The following is a 14,993-nucleotide window of genomic DNA, read 5'->3' on the forward strand; positions in this document are numbered from 1 at the left end:
CATGCGCAGTTCAGATTGTGAAGGCGCCGTGCAGTTTGGCAGCGAGCGACGAATCTGTGCCGCCTGCTGCTGCTAACGTTCCCCAGCTGTTCCCAGCGACTTTAACGGGCGGAAGGGACGCTCCGGCGATCCTGGCAACCAAGCACAGGAAAACGGGCAGGGGAGCATTTTTGGTGGGGTTTATCCCTCCCCATGATTACGCTCTTTACAGAATAGCTGCCGTGGAGGTCGAGGATGGCCGCAGACGTGGATAAAACAGCCGCCGAGAATGGGCGCAACATTTCGAACCGGACCGAGCGTCAGAGCCCGGGCTCTGGATCCTGGATGTCCAGGGGCTTGTGGACCGTGCTTCTCGTCGGTGCCGTCCCGCTTCTTGCCCTAGGGCTCAAGTATTACCAAGATGCCCAGCTCATCAAACGTCATGTAAGATCTTTTTTTTTTGTTTGTTTTTTTGTTTTTAAATCACAATTTGCCATTGATCCCTATTGGTTTTATGTTGTACTCATTTCAACAATGTGATCGTAGATGAGATGGATGTTACCCTTTTTTGTGACAGTTTCCTCCCCTCCCCCCCAAAAAAGAAAAACCCTGTATTTTGAACGTTGCAATTGTTTGTCAGACATCACGTCTGCATTTTAGCACCCAGTGGTGTTTTATTAGGGGGTGCTGGGTCTGTGCCACAGCTGGTAAAACTCTACCTCATGTTTAAATACACACTGGCTTAACTACAAAGGGTCCCAAATTGTTGCCGTTGCCGCCCACCCCCCACGGACCCTCCATTGCACAAACACAAGTAGGCACGCATCTGAATGAGACAGTGAGAGTCTGACTTGGAACACATGTCTGGAATCCATGGCCTCTGGGGCTGATCTCTACGGAACAAGCAGGCAAAGCAAATATGTTTGTCGTTCACCGATAGGATGCGTCTGCAAGGCGCCTCGCTGTCCCAGTTTTGCTGCTGCATTGAAAATTCCTGAAGCGTATGACGCTGGCAGGGTCAGCGTGACAATTTTACTCTGTCCATCCAATAGGAGGAGAGCGTCCAGACACTGGGCGCCGAAGGCCTTTTTCTCTTCTCCTCCTTAGATGCCAACCATGACTTTTATCTCAGTCCAGAGGAGTTTAAACCCATTGCTGAGAAACTCACAGGTACGGCACTTCACGTTCTAATGAGTCGATTCCTGATACTCAGTGCCTGGACAGTTTATGCAACTGCAGAAAAAAATAATCCTCTGTGGCTATCTTGTAGGAATTGCACCCCCTGCGGAATTTGAGGAGGAAGTGACCCCTGACCCCAGCGGAGAAACCTTAACCTTGGAGGCCAAGATGCAGCCCCTGCTGCTGGACTCTATGACAAAAAGCAAAGATGGATTTCTTGGGGTTAGTCAAGGTTCACTCTCCCCTTCCTAGGGCTGTTTGCTAATCAGCCAATAAGATGTCCCGTTACATTTGAGCAATTCCTTCTTCTAAACCTTCAGAGTTGTATTGCAGGTGTCACACAGCTCTCTGAGTGGTCTGCGCTCCTGGACCAGCCCCGCAGTGCCTTCATCTTCCTTCTCTGCCAGCCAATTCAGGGTGTTCCTGCCCCCAAAGAATAAGGGCGCTGTGGGAGACACGTGGTGGGTGATCCCCAGCGAGCTCAACATCTTCACCGGGTACCTGCCCAACAGTCGCTACCACCCTCCCACGCCGAAGGGCAAAGAGGTATCTTGGAACGCCTCACTGTCTGTCCCGAGACCGACCACAGGGTTGATTAATACACCGTCTTCTCCATCTGCAGGTCCTTATTCACTCCTTGCTGAGCATGTTCCACCCCCGGCCCTTTGTCAGGTCGCGGTTTGCTCCCCAGGGTGCGGTCGCCTGCATTCACGCAAGCAGTGACTTTTATTTTGACATCGTCTTCAGGTGAGGGAAGCAGCACGGCGCAGCTCTTGTCCCCTTAGCGCCGGCCGTCGTAGAATCCCGCATGATGTTCAGTATTGCTGACTAATGTCAAGATCGGGGTTTCACTTTTAATGGTAACATGCCCCCATGGCAGACAGCCAAGCTTCCATTGTGCAAATTTGTAGGCAGAGACTTGCACAACAGTATGCAGAGGTTTCTTACATTGAGCCTAACAATTCTTTTTTGTATTTGTACTTTGTATAACTTTGTTTTCACTTTCATATTGTGTATCGTGCAGCATTTTTGCCGAACGAGTTGATTGGTCAGAGTGATCACATGACACTTCATTGGTTGATTTATTCCAGGTCATATGTAGAATTCATTAAAGTGTGATTCTTCTATTTAAATCTTAGAAACGCATGCAGTTAGTGAAATTATTCCTGCATGCACACGCCTCAAAAACAGACAGAGACTGGGCCTGCAAATTCTCCACATACTCTCCTGCCTGGCTTCAACCCTGCTGTTTAAAAGCTGCGTGTCATAAATTCTGTTCCCAACGAGACCCTCGACAGCCTTGGGGTTTGAAAATTAATCCAGCAGAAACAGCAGTGTTGCAAAGCTTCTGTGCTGTGACTGGTCGTACGCCTTCCCAAAGTCTCACGGCACCGTTCTCATTGTTCTTTGTGCAGGATTCATGCCGAATTCCAGCTCAATGACGTTCCCAACTTTCCCTTCTGGTTCACTCCGGGTCAGTTCGCCGGCAACATTGTCCTGTCCAAAGATGCCTCTCACGTGCGCCACTTCCAGCTCTACGTCCCAAACGACAGGTGAGGCCCCTTCAGTGTTTGCTCTCCCTCAGTCTAAGTGTCGTCCCGCAGCTCTAGCGTGACTCCCTGTGCTGACTTCCAGGTCTCTGAATGTGGACATGGAGTGGCTGTACGGAGCCAGCGAGAGCAGCAACATGGAGGTGGACATTGGATACCTGCCGCAGGTAAGGCTGCTGTAGACGCTGCAATCTAACATCTAACCACTTGATGTTGCTGTTTCTTCTTCAAAATCTCCAATTATTACACACTGAATCCTTAAGACTGAAATTGAAATTCCACATGAGGTCACTGCACTTCCTCTGGAGCCTGCCATGTGTTCATGGGAACTGATCACTGTCCTCAGCTGGAACTGCAGTCCACAGGCCCGTCCACGCCCGCCATCATCGTTGACGAGCAGGGCAACGTCATCGACAGCCGCGACGGAGGCGGTGAACCGATCCAGTTCGTCTTCGAGGAGATCAGCTGGACGTCGGAGATCAGCCGGCAGGAGGCAGCACGTCGCCTGGACGTTACCTTCTACCCCTTTAAGAAGGTAACGTCCGTTGAGGACTCGTCGGCTGCTCAGTCAGCTGCAGCGGAGGAGTCACGGTGCTGTTGTCTCGCTTCCCAGGTGTCCTACCTGCCCTTCTCAGAGGCCTTCGAGCGAGCCGAGGCAGAAAGCAAGCTGGTGCATTCCATTCTGCTCTGGGGAGCGCTGGATGACCAGTCCTGCTGAGGTCAGCTTCTTTTCTCTCTCTTGGTCCACTGCAGAGTCGCATCTCAAATTGTGAGGAATAAGCTGGAGAAATGAACACAGTTTCAGTTGTAAACACCAGTGTCTGCCCTCTTTTACGCCTCTCTAGGTTCGGGGCGAACTCTCCGGGAGACCGTCCTGGAAAGTTCGCCCGTTCTGGCCATGCTCAACCAGAGCTTCATCAGCAGCTGGTCTCTAGTCAGAGAGCTGGAGAACATGCAGGTGAGCAGAAAAAGCAGCTCTGCTGCTAAACCATCCCGTAACTACGTCTGTGCACGATTCATTTGAAATTAATTTTTCGACTCCAACAGGCTGACGAGCAGAACCTGTCGTTGAGCGAAAAGGCCCGACTGCACCTGGAGAAGTACAGCTTCCCCGTGGAGATGATGGTGGCGCTGCCCAATGGAACAGTTGTGAGTTGAACAGGTCACGTACGGAAGAACTGACATGGAAATCTGTCGCCAATCATCTCATTTCCTCTGTCTACAATTCCAATTGGCTTCTGTCTATCAAGGTCCACCACATCAATGCCAACTTCTTCCTGGACCAAACTGCCATGAAGCCAGAGGAGGAAGGAGCCACTTTCAGCTTCTCTGCAGGCTTCGAGGACCCGTCCACGTCCACCTACATCAGCTTTCTGAAGGAGGGACTGGAGAAAGCCAAGGAGTACCAGGCTCAGTAACTTGCACCTGAGGAAAAAGACGGAAAAACCCTCCAATTATTGCGTAGCTTTCTTTGGGTGCTTTCTCCTCTTTTCTCGTGTTGGCAGCTGGAAAATATTTTTGCCTTTTTTTTTGTCTTTCGTTGCCCGTTACATTTGCATTGTGTCGTGCATCTCAAGCGTCTTCCCAGATTAGAAGTAATATGTTTTAAAACGTTTCCAGTTGCGCCCTCCAGCTGCTAATTTAACTCTCGTGTGAAGTGTAATTTATAAGAAGAACATAGGGGTAACACCAAAACATTCTGAAACACTTCCCCTTGTATCTTGGTCGTTGCTGTGCAACATTGAAATGCTAAGTGAGCTCCGCTGCTGCTGGATGTGCCAAAGAGTCGTGGCGGGCGGAGTCGCTGCCTTTTCCAGTTGCGCTCTAGCAGTTTGTGAAGGCGTCGCCTGAAAGCTCTCACGGAGCCGGGCGTTGTCCGATGTTGTTGCTGGAGCTGCTGGAAGGGGGCGCCGTCCTCCAACTCAGACAAAACCAGCCAGATTATTAAAATTGAGGCACATTAAAGGTCTGGCCCACTCATTTAATTTTTTTGTTTTAAGAGCGACGTGGTGACACCAAAGAACCTTTTATGTTCATGTTATTGAAAAGACAAGCGACTCCAAAAATGTTACTGCTTGTTAATGTTGTGTTTAGCCTGTATCCATGATGCCATTTGCTTAGGATGTGCTGTTGATTTGTTCCAAGTAAACTCAATATTTTATAACTTTCATACATTTGTAGAACGCATTTTACACAAGTTTTTTTCAGGTTACTTTAAGGTCCCTATGTGTCTGACATGTCAAACACATTAACTTGAAAAAAGAAGTTATAATTTTTTTTCTTCTAATGGTTCAGTATTCAAGGGTCAACCCATTTCAAATATTCAACTGCTACAAAGAGATCAGGCACTGTCTGGAAGCTTAAGAGTGCCATTTTTCACCAAAGTGAAATAAATGTTTTGTTTTACAAAATGAACCCGTCTTTCGTTCATCATTCACACTGCAAGTTAACGACAGATTACGCCGATCTTTCAGTCATTCATTTTATTGACCCATCTACAGTGCTGTACAACGTGAGCAGAGCAGACCGAGCACACACAAGATAAAGTTACACCACCAAACTCCCACAAACTTCTTCTCTTCCCTTTAAAACTCAGAAGCCACAGCAGTGCCCGAGTCGGCATCTGAGGCAGTGATGATCTAACACGAGCGCAACTCTGCCTCAAAAATGTAAGCGTAGAGTGTTCTAAAGTGAAATTTTTTTTTTCAGTGTTAAGTCACAGGAATGACGAGACGTCTGATAAAGGCAGCTTGTATTTGTGAGAATGTGCACGTGGAGCCCTCGGGCTAAAAACCTATTGATTAGACGACTGCTGTACAGGCTCAACTTTCAACAGTTAGTAGTGGGAACATGCACTACTGACGTACACCATTGTGTCGGCGTCGATGGGTAGTAATGTGAAGCAGTCTGACACTCGGACACGACTCTGAAAGTGCTGCAGCTTCAGCAGGTCCCAAAGTCCAGCTCTCAAACCCACAGTAGGGGGCCAACCAGGAAACCATCCACCGCAACCAGGCAACCATCCACCGCAACCAGGCTTGTGCTTGTTTCAGCTCTCCAATAAGCAGATGAATGCAGCAGCTCATGAATTACTTGTTCGCAATGGACGTCACAGTGAAATGTACAAGAAGCTGTTGTGTTTTTTCTTTCGCTCCATCGTCATGGCGAAAGCTGATCGGCAGATGGATGAAGGGCGAGTCTCAACAGAGGGTCGGAGGGGGATAAAAGTCGGAGGCCGCTCGCGGTCTTGCCGTCCTCAGGCGAACTTCCACACCTCCAGCTCCATGATTCTGAAGTCGTCGGTTTCCGAGAGGCAGCAGTTGTTGAAGGTGTGGCAGGGGCTGCTGCGGCCGAGGTACAAGTTCTCATCCACCCACAGTCCAAAGTGGCCACTGCAAGGGGAGAGAGATCTTTGAATCCACATCCATCACATGCAATGAACACTAAATACACTGAAGTTCTCTTCAGCATCTTTATATTAAAGAGTGCTTTTGCATAAACCATAGGGCTAAACAAGGTGATTCCAGGATATCTAGAGGGTTGTATTTGTTGTGAGGATGATGGGTACAAAATGACTAATATGGGACTTTGACAGATGTTATTGAATATTTGTACTTCATTCCTATGAACTTGATTTGACAAGTAGTTGAAACTAAATGAAAAAGGAAAAAAAACTTCATTGAATAATTACCTGCCTCCACCAATGGCAAAGGAGTCCAAGTCTCCCTTTATAAAGAAGGAGTTCTCACCAGTCCATCTGAAGCACTGCAATAAAATTTAAAAAAAAACAAACTCCAATTAATATCATCACTGAAACAAACTGAACAAACTTCCAGATGTTTTTTTAACTTTAACTAAAGGGTTCAGCCGAAAAGCACAGATTTGTACGTCGATATGTGTCGGAGCACCTTGAAGCGAGGATGCAACATGAAGAGGAACGTTTCTCCTGTGCCGTAAAACGTCTCGCTGATCTTCAAGGAGTGGGAGAGGAAGGCCCCAAACACCTGCCCGGACATTGTCAAGACGTAAAATTTTGCGGTTAATTCGTTAAAAACCATCAGGCAGCGTGAGACACGACGTGCGCGCTTCCAACCTCGTCGAGGGCGTCCTTGATGACGACGAGCACGGGAGATTCCGTCGCGGCCAGCTTCCTGTAGAGGGACTTGAGGCTGGTGCCGTGACGGGACGTGCTGTAGGCCAGCTGCCAGACGCGGCCGACCGTCCGGGGAGGAAGCTCCTTACATAGCTGGAAAAACGCATTGATTTAATTTAAAATCATTTTAAATAAAAAAAGAAACTGCACAGCAACTAGTTGCTGCATGGCAGAGTGTTAAATATTTACGCCACCTCCCATCTCTTCAATAGGTGACTCAATAAATTTAGACTTGCTAATATATAAGCACCACTGAAGGTTACTGTATGGTGAAGTCAGTTTTATTTTCAAACATGGACGAGCAGGAAAGAAATTGAAAGGTTTGGACAAAACTGGGAAAAGTGACTCAGCAACTGCATGAGTAAAGGCTTTTTACACATACAACTCCTGAACTGATACTGAGGTAGTGAAAGCCAGTCAATTGTTTGTTCAGGGCACACAAAAATAAATAAATAAAAGCTGACAAGCAGTGCGATAGTGGGTCTCAACTGTGAATACATGAGCTGAATTCTTTACTCAGTTTCTTTGTGTTGAATGGCATTTGTTTGCCAATAGGTGTTGCAATTGAGGCGGCTCGCAGGATCGCCTTTCATCACAAAATGATACATTACTTAAAACATCCTGGAAGTTCCCTAGAAAATAATTTTCTAAAATCTGTCTGAAATTCAAAGTTGTCACCTGTCCCCATTAAATTCTTAGCTCGTCAATGATTTATGAACAAAAGTTTGATAAATGCAGGTCTTTAGACTTCAGACTCATTCCCTTACGCGTCACTCACTTCTCTGACGTGCGAAGCCTCAAAGATGTTGCTGCTCTCCACGATCTCTGCAAGTCCTTCAGGGTCCCTGTCAAGTATCAGGGTGGGCTTGTCTCCGCTGTCCTCCATCAACACCATCTGCCCCAGAACAAGTGCCGACAACTCTCCTTCAACATCGCCGAAACGGGTTTCACTCCTCCCGTTTGTCGCCTCCCATGCGCTCAGATTCAAATCCACTCACCTCCCAGTCCTCCCCTGAGCTGGGATACCTGTAACACACCTCCTCTACTCCTCCTCCTCCTCCTCCCTCCTCGTCCTCCACCTCTTCTTTGTCCTCAATGAGCACAAACTCCTCTTCGTCTCGGTCGGCTGCTACCAACTCCTCCTCCCCGCCCTCAAGAATACACAAATCTGGCCGACAGTGCGTAAGGTAGGCGTGAAGCTCATCAGAGCTGCAGGAAGGACGAGATGACAACAGGAGACCTTTTAACGCTCACACACACACACACACACACTCTCAAGTTTAAAACAGTTTTCAGGCCCATCTTGTTGAGGGAGGGAAGTCACAAAATTGCACAGGTGTAACTGTCAGAAAACTAATTTGAGGCATGTTTTCTGGGCCAACAAATCAATAAAACTATCCAGGCAACGTTAAACAAACCACAAAGAAACAAAACATTGGATTTCTATTTGTGGACAACTCACATGAAGACCGCCAAACAAAACCCCACCAACACCCACCCCAGTGGTTAAGTGATTTCTGAACGCAGGTGCCACTTAAAGAACAGAACAAATACAGAAACCAAAAAAACCTAACAACCAAAAAAAAAAAACCCTGCTGAACTGTGGTGGCAGCCTTTTAAAAAGCTTCCTCTGATTGCTGGAAAACATTCACAGGTGCGTATGCTGCTGCACCAATCAGGCTCCAGAGTGAGGTTACAGCCATGATGATTGAACGCATTGGCGGAGTCAGGACACTGACAAACTATGAGCCAGACCCAACTGAAGACAGTGAGTATGGCGGTGAGAGAATTGTTTGTTTTTGTAATGTTCACTGAATGACAAGAGGTCAGGTTAACAGATAGTAAATATTTCACCAAAGGAGGGATGTTGGGAAAATAGTGACAGGTGTCACAAGAAGGAGATCCTCCCTGAGACACTCTGCTGCACCTAAAAAGCTTCAAGAGTCCCAGAGGGGGGAAACTGGTGTATTTTAAAGATAAAATAATATTTTAGCCTGCATAGGTCAGGCCTCGGTTGACCACGGTAAAAAAAAAAATTCAAACATGAACATTTGTAAAATGATTCATAAAAACCTTGAATTATCATTATTTGTCTACTGGTTGCTTGACAGCGCACCTCTCTTGTGACAGGACGAGCCAGGCATCCCGTATGGGCAAAGCCTTGGTGGCCCCCAGCTGAAGGCCTCCCGCCGCCTTTTTGTTCGGCTGAACCCGCAGCCGAACAAACATCACACCGCCCGGACTGGACGCGGACAACGTCCCGGGACCTGGAGGGCAAACGGAGAGAAAAAGGAGTGAACTCTTGCGCAGGTGGAAGATGCGCGAAATCAGAGATGTTTCTAGTAGACCAGGTTTCACAGACGTACCTGCGGTGCATGACTTCTCCGCGTCGCCGCCGCCTGGCTTGTTCATCACCTCTTGACCTCCGCAGCAGAACGTGGCGGCGCTGCTCAGCACGCCGACGCCCAGGACGGACGGCTCCGGCGGGCTCCCGGTGGACTCCTTCGTGGTCTCCACCGAGTCTCGGCTCCCTCCCTCTTCTGCAACCTTCTCAGTCAAACTGGACAACTCTGACAGGGCCGCAGACTCTGGAGCCGGGGCCGAATCCCCCTTGTGGTTGGGGAGGCCGCCAGTGCGTTTCTTCAACTTCTGGAAAATTTTCCGGCCTTTTTTCCTGAAACGGAATGAACACAAACACACTGTTATTGACTTTGTGCATTCTTCAGCATGGTTGTGGTTGTGGCTGTGTGGTGCAGCGAGTGAGCGCTGACCTCTGCTGGGAGGTACTGAAGTGAACGTGTGTGATGTCTGAGAAGAAGGAGACGGACTTCAGGTTGTCCACAGAGCAGGACAGCAGGTACTCCTCACAGCCGTGCTCCCTGACCAGAGGGTGCGTCTTGCACGGGTCGAAGAAGATCTTATTGGACGTCACCAGCAGGATGCCTGAAACCACACCCTGACAGAGAAACTAGTGTGAGAGCAAGCAGGTGTCTCCGGGAGTAGAATAAAAAAAAAAAAAAAAAAATGCATTAGCGCCACTGTGTTGTCTTCACCTTACAGTCTGTGATGTAGCGGCAAAACAGTTTGAGGTACTGCACGGCCTCAGGCCCCTCCCCCTGACAGCACTCTGGAGGCAGAGCCAGTAAGCAGAGCTGTCCGTCAGGCATAGGCACCGCCTCCACATCCTGTCAGGGGCACACAGCAGGGTGAGCGAATGAAATGTAGCATCATGGAATGACAGCAAGCGGTACTTGGATCATGCACATTATTTAAGGTGATGCCATCTAGTGGAGTATTGTTGTACTTTGTCAGTCAGCTGGTAGGTTCTTGTTTTTGTTTTTTGCTTATATTAAAAGTCAGTGCTGAGGTGCCAAATAATTTTTTAATATACATATACATATATATATATTTTTTTTTTAAATGTAATCCCTATAAGAGCAATAACTGTTACCCACTGCACAAAGGGAAAATATCATAAATTTATGTGTGAAATGTTATGCAGCTGCAGACACAACAGGCCTGCATAGCAGTTGGACAGTAACAGTAGTGTGAATATAAACACATTGTTTTCCACCAAAAATCCAATTGTTCAAAACATCATAATACATATGAACATGTTAGGTCAATTTTTTTCCACTCACCAACAGTTTGTCATAATCTGCCTCAGGTAAAGGGGACTGAGGCTGGGCAGTCAGCGTATCCAAGGAGTCCAGAGTCGCCTTGACCTCCTGCTTCAGGTTCGGGTCCGAGCCCAGTTCAGGCGGCTGAACTGATTGCTGACCAGTAGCTTGAGTTCCACCATTAGGGACGAGCAGCTGCTTCAGAGTAGAAGCCATATCAAGAATAGCTCTGACATTGAAACAGATACCACCTGGCAACGGGACTGACTACTTCCTGTTTCTCTGGGCCTGCATTTCCCTGCAACCCTTTGTTTGTACTGACATCTTCGCTCCACGTCACACATGAGGGTTGTAAAATAGAGTTTTGTTTTAACAAAATATGGTGTTTAAAAGGCTGAAAGTGACAGTCACAAGGACATACAACAGCACGAAAAGACAAACACGTGGGTGGATTTCCGACCACGCACTGGTCTGCTACGGCCCAACACAGGCACGTCTCACTTTGCATTTCGCGTTTGAATACCAACAACATTGAATTCCATTGTTTCAAATGTGTAAAATGTAAACTGAGCATGCAGCTGGTGTCATCAGGTCACTTAGAGCGGTCCCTTACCTGTCTGGCGGAGTGGTCGTCGGAAGAGGAGGGTCTATTTGAAGAGGAGAAGAAGACGCTACGGCCCGACGCACCCTCCATCGCAGAGGAGACGCCGCCGCTGTGAAACTGCGATGCGACGCTAAACACCGTATCCCCTTGGAGACCCTGATGCAAAATAAAAACAAATGAGCAGCGGCTCCAATCTGATCACACGGAGGAGTTCGGGGAGCGATTCTCGATTTGGCTCTTCATGGCTTCACTGCTACTCAATGTCTCTTCAACATAACCACTGCATTACAATGTCCAGGCTGAGATATGTGCAAAGATTAGCTGTGCATCAGTGAACAAAATGTCTCAGTGCAATAAAAAAACAAAAAAAAACAGCAGTGTCATCCACTGACAGATGGATCCATTGACCTAAATTAGATTACTGCCGTCTGGCGGACAACATGGCCGCAGTAAATCTGTGCGTAAGCATGTGAGTTACTCCAGGGCCAATCCGTTGGTGCGTTAGTCCAAATGCGTATGGATGAAAATTGATGGACGAATCGATCCAACTTTTATTTAGAAAGCACTAAATCGTATCCCGAGGTATCTCAAAGCACGAATCGAGAGAGAAACCAACAGATCCCTGCAGAGCAAGCGTGAAGAAGCATGAAGACCCGCTCTGCTCTGGTCTGTAGAGGGTGGGCCAATGCTTTAACCATTAGGGGTGAAAAGGAAATACAAACAAGGCTAAGACAGAAATAAAAATTAACTTTACTTCGTGGGAAACATTCTTTCAAGATACTGCTAAAGACCACTGTTAAAATCAGATAAGTAAATGTTTTAGATCACTTCTGCTCACTTGATAACATTTCTAAGTCAGAGAGAAACACAAAACTGAAAAAAATAAATAAACAAAAATACCTGACTGCTGACATTCCTTCGGCTGTATTTGTTGTACAGGGTGTGAAAAAGATTCTGCTTTCCCATGGTGCGGTTCTGCTGTGACAACTCTGACTGTGACCTGTGGACACCTGTTATCCAACTACTTTTACGACCCATAATTGCAAAGTCATTCGCCGGCTTCAGATTCATACTACGGACGACACCTGGCCATGTAAAAACGTGCCAGCGTGTCTGTTTCTGTGCACTTCTGACCTCCTTTCCACCCCCTTCCTAACCGCAAGGTGTGAGATCCTCGGGGCATTGAGAGAATTGCGGTGAAGTTATGAGGAAACAAAAAAAAGAAGAAGCTGTGACTCACTGTGACGCCTCTGCTGCTGTCAACTGAAGCTCCGCCCATGTGCTTGTGCTTTGCCGCAGCATTGTTTTGATCCCAAGAAGTCCCTGAAAGTAGGAGAGAGGGTGCTCACTGTGGCGTCTCATGAGGAAACAGAAGCACAAAAACAGGGGGGATGGTCTCTGCTTTTCGCCACAATATTGCAAAATTGCCTGTCTTCCCTCTCTACATGTGACATCTCAACAGCTGCTGCAGACATGCTGGCGGGCCCAGCGTGACTCTCTAAAAGAATAAATAAACACATTTCAAGCGGATCCCGACCGCATGCTCCCCATGTGACCCTGTGACAGGCTGCGGGACTACCTTGTAGGTAGTACTGTCGTAGCTTGGGGTTTCTGATGGTAGGGATGTGGTTGAGAGGCCGGCCCCCAGCCGACTGGCTGTGATGTTGGCTCCAGGCTGGAGGCTCCGACATCCCTCTGGACTGAGGCTGAGTCTCCCAGGGCCGCTTGGCGAACTGCGGCGGCTGCGAGACCCCAGGTGGGAGCTTTGAACCCAGCCTGAAGCAGCAAGCAGAAAACATGGAGGGAGTGGCATCTTGGTTCTGATGACGATACAGTGGGGGGAGGGGGGGGCATTTTAGAGGTAGTACACATTTGTCTGTTCAAAGGCCAAAATAAGATGAAATTGAATTTGTTTTAATTAAAGAAATATACACCAGCCTGTCAAAAACTGCCAATTAAGGCTACTAACATTAAAATGAACAGAATAAGAAAAAAATGATTAAAATACATTCATTTTATTTTAATCTTCATTTTAAGAGGTAAGTCAACTGAAGACTAGTTCTCACATACAATGACAGATGGGCAATGGCAATTATGCTTAATTGCAATAGGTTTACTAATGCTACGATGCAGCACACTGAATGTGCACTTTGCAACAGCAAAGTGTTATCAGTCAACTTTTTAAAATGTTATTTCTTTTTTATTCTTTTGCATATTAAGGTAAAGTGGGACAGATTTAAGATATAAACTCAAATACAAAATTCTACATTAGGGCAGATTTCCTTTAGCAGGAATAGAGGGAATTCATAATGTAGAATAAGTGAAGTGTGAGTGTTAATGCAGTGCTGCATTCACCATGACAGTTATTTATAGGGAAGTGGGTGTTGCTTGCAAAGGCTGAGCGGGAAGTGATTTTTTTTTCTCCACATGCTGAGGGCTTCTGCCCCCAATCGGCTCTGATCCTTCAGTGACAGCATAGAGAACTGGCTGGTGCACATATTCTGGCAATGAGTTGAAGTGATAAAAAAAATACCAGCGACAGCATGAATAAGTCTACCAGATACTGGCCAAGCTTGTCACATGTCCGCTTGGCTCCCCACACCCCAACACTATTTAGTTTGTTCTCCAGTAATCCCTGCAATTAGAGGCCTGACCTGGACTTGACATTGCCAAAGTAGCTGGTCCTGGTCCTGTCCCTGCAGGGCTCTTGATCCGGGGATCCCAGAGTCTCGGGCCGTCGCACAGACTGAGCCATTTTCTTGTTTCTTCACTTTAAGGCTGGCAGCGCTTGCACTTGCAGATGGATGAAGGGCTCAGCTGGCATCCTTCCTCCTCCTTTTAGTTCCCATGTTTCCCTCTTGACCCAGTTACCTGCAAAAGACGGCGACAGATAGACTTGTTTTTTTTTTTTTTTTAAACAAGGCAGGGGGAAAGCTGACAGGACTGGTGACAGCTCTTACATCGAGCCAGTCACATGATCCCACAAGGAAGGGAGTGAGAAGTGTAATGCAGTAATGAAGTCCCAGGAGTTCTAAAGCCACTGAACTCTCAACAACCCATGTCATGAGCTTGTGAGATATGCTGACTACACAAGATGAATAACACATACTCTGTGCAGGGCAAAACATTTACATTTTAGAGTGCCTTTGTGATTGATATAGAACGTTTATACACATGTAAAAGGTGTTGCTGCGTCCTATTGTTGCGTCCATGTGGCTTGTAAACATGTACTCAGGTAATGTTTACACAGACGTGATTCTGACGGAGTGATCATTATGGCATCTCATGACACATCACAGCGGCTGGTAAATTGGCAACCCCCACCCCCACCCCTTTGCTCCAGCAACGGGGTTAGCTTAGCACACACCGCACCCTAAACATTAGCTTGTCGCATATCGTAAGAAACGGAGACGTTGTTCCTCTTTATTTATGAGAGGGAGCCAGCCACCGCGGTAGGTGAGGTGAGCGTTTTTTGGACGACACCACAGGACGGAATCGACAAGGAAATATTATATCAGCATCTTGACGGAAAAGAGGAAATCAATGCGGCGTCAGGGGAAATGGGCAGTGTGTTGAACTGACCTGTGTCTTTCCCAGGGATGGAGACGACTGTCGGTCATATGAACGCATCTTCATGTTGCAGTGTTGTCGTATCACGGCAGACGGCGGTAGCAAGCTCAGGAGTGAAGCTCCGCCCATGGCCGAAGCGCTGCCATTAGCGCCTGTCAAGATAGTTCCTCCCCGAGCCTGCGACAGCGGAAGTGGGTTAACGTGACTGCTTTGCCTTCTCGGATGTATCGATTTTCTCTGAGCATAAAGGCAACCATTATCATTTTTAATGTTCAATATATTTTTTTCATTATATTTGAAAAAAATATATATATACATGTGTTGAATACATTATTTCA

At 47.3% G+C, this 14,993-nt stretch overlaps 2 protein-coding genes across 5 annotated transcripts; one reads left to right on the top strand and one right to left on the bottom strand.

The window, feature by feature from the left end:
- Positions 1-14: 14 nt before the first annotated feature.
- selenon (selenoprotein N) lies at positions 15-5,123 on the top strand. The gene is made up of 12 exons (XM_076017959.1): positions 15-423; positions 1,032-1,149; positions 1,250-1,380; positions 1,492-1,704; positions 1,781-1,905; positions 2,574-2,711; positions 2,794-2,875; positions 3,055-3,243; positions 3,322-3,427; positions 3,554-3,666; positions 3,756-3,857; positions 3,959-5,123. The coding sequence occupies exons 1-12, from the start codon at positions 235-237 to the stop codon at positions 4,124-4,126; spliced, it is 1,674 nt and encodes a 557-aa protein (XP_075874074.1). The 5' UTR covers positions 15-234; the 3' UTR covers positions 4,127-5,123.
- LOC142883239 (oxidation resistance protein 1) lies at positions 4,689-14,810 on the bottom strand. Of its 4 annotated transcripts, none has more exons than XM_076017956.1 (16): positions 14,668-14,810; positions 13,740-13,956; positions 12,665-12,861; positions 12,326-12,408; positions 11,095-11,241; positions 10,503-10,676; positions 9,915-10,046; positions 9,633-9,817; positions 9,228-9,535; positions 8,978-9,128; positions 7,860-8,070; positions 7,640-7,756; positions 6,802-6,954; positions 6,617-6,712; positions 6,400-6,473; positions 4,689-6,100 (listed from the first exon to the last, which is right to left on the bottom strand). In XM_076017956.1, exons 2-16 carry the CDS (start codon positions 13,838-13,840, stop codon positions 5,965-5,967), a joined length of 2,265 nt encoding a protein of 754 aa, XP_075874071.1. In that variant the 5' UTR covers positions 13,841-13,956; positions 14,668-14,810; the 3' UTR covers positions 4,689-5,964. The 4 variants fall into 4 exon arrangements, with proteins under 4 accessions (XP_075874071.1, XP_075874070.1, XP_075874072.1 ...); XM_076017955.1 differs by having other exon boundaries at positions 10,503-10,679; XM_076017957.1 differs by lacking the exon at positions 14,668-14,810 and having other exon boundaries at positions 10,503-10,679; positions 12,665-12,905; positions 13,740-13,953.
- Positions 14,811-14,993: the final 183 nt, after the last annotated feature.

This window comes from Nelusetta ayraudi, unplaced genomic scaffold (assembly GCF_046127955.1).
Source record: "Nelusetta ayraudi isolate G7.1 ecotype Tasmania unplaced genomic scaffold, CSIRO-AGI_Nayr_v1 ptg000007l, whole genome shotgun sequence".
NCBI classification, from domain to species: Eukaryota; Metazoa; Chordata; class Actinopteri; order Tetraodontiformes; family Monacanthidae; genus Nelusetta; species Nelusetta ayraudi.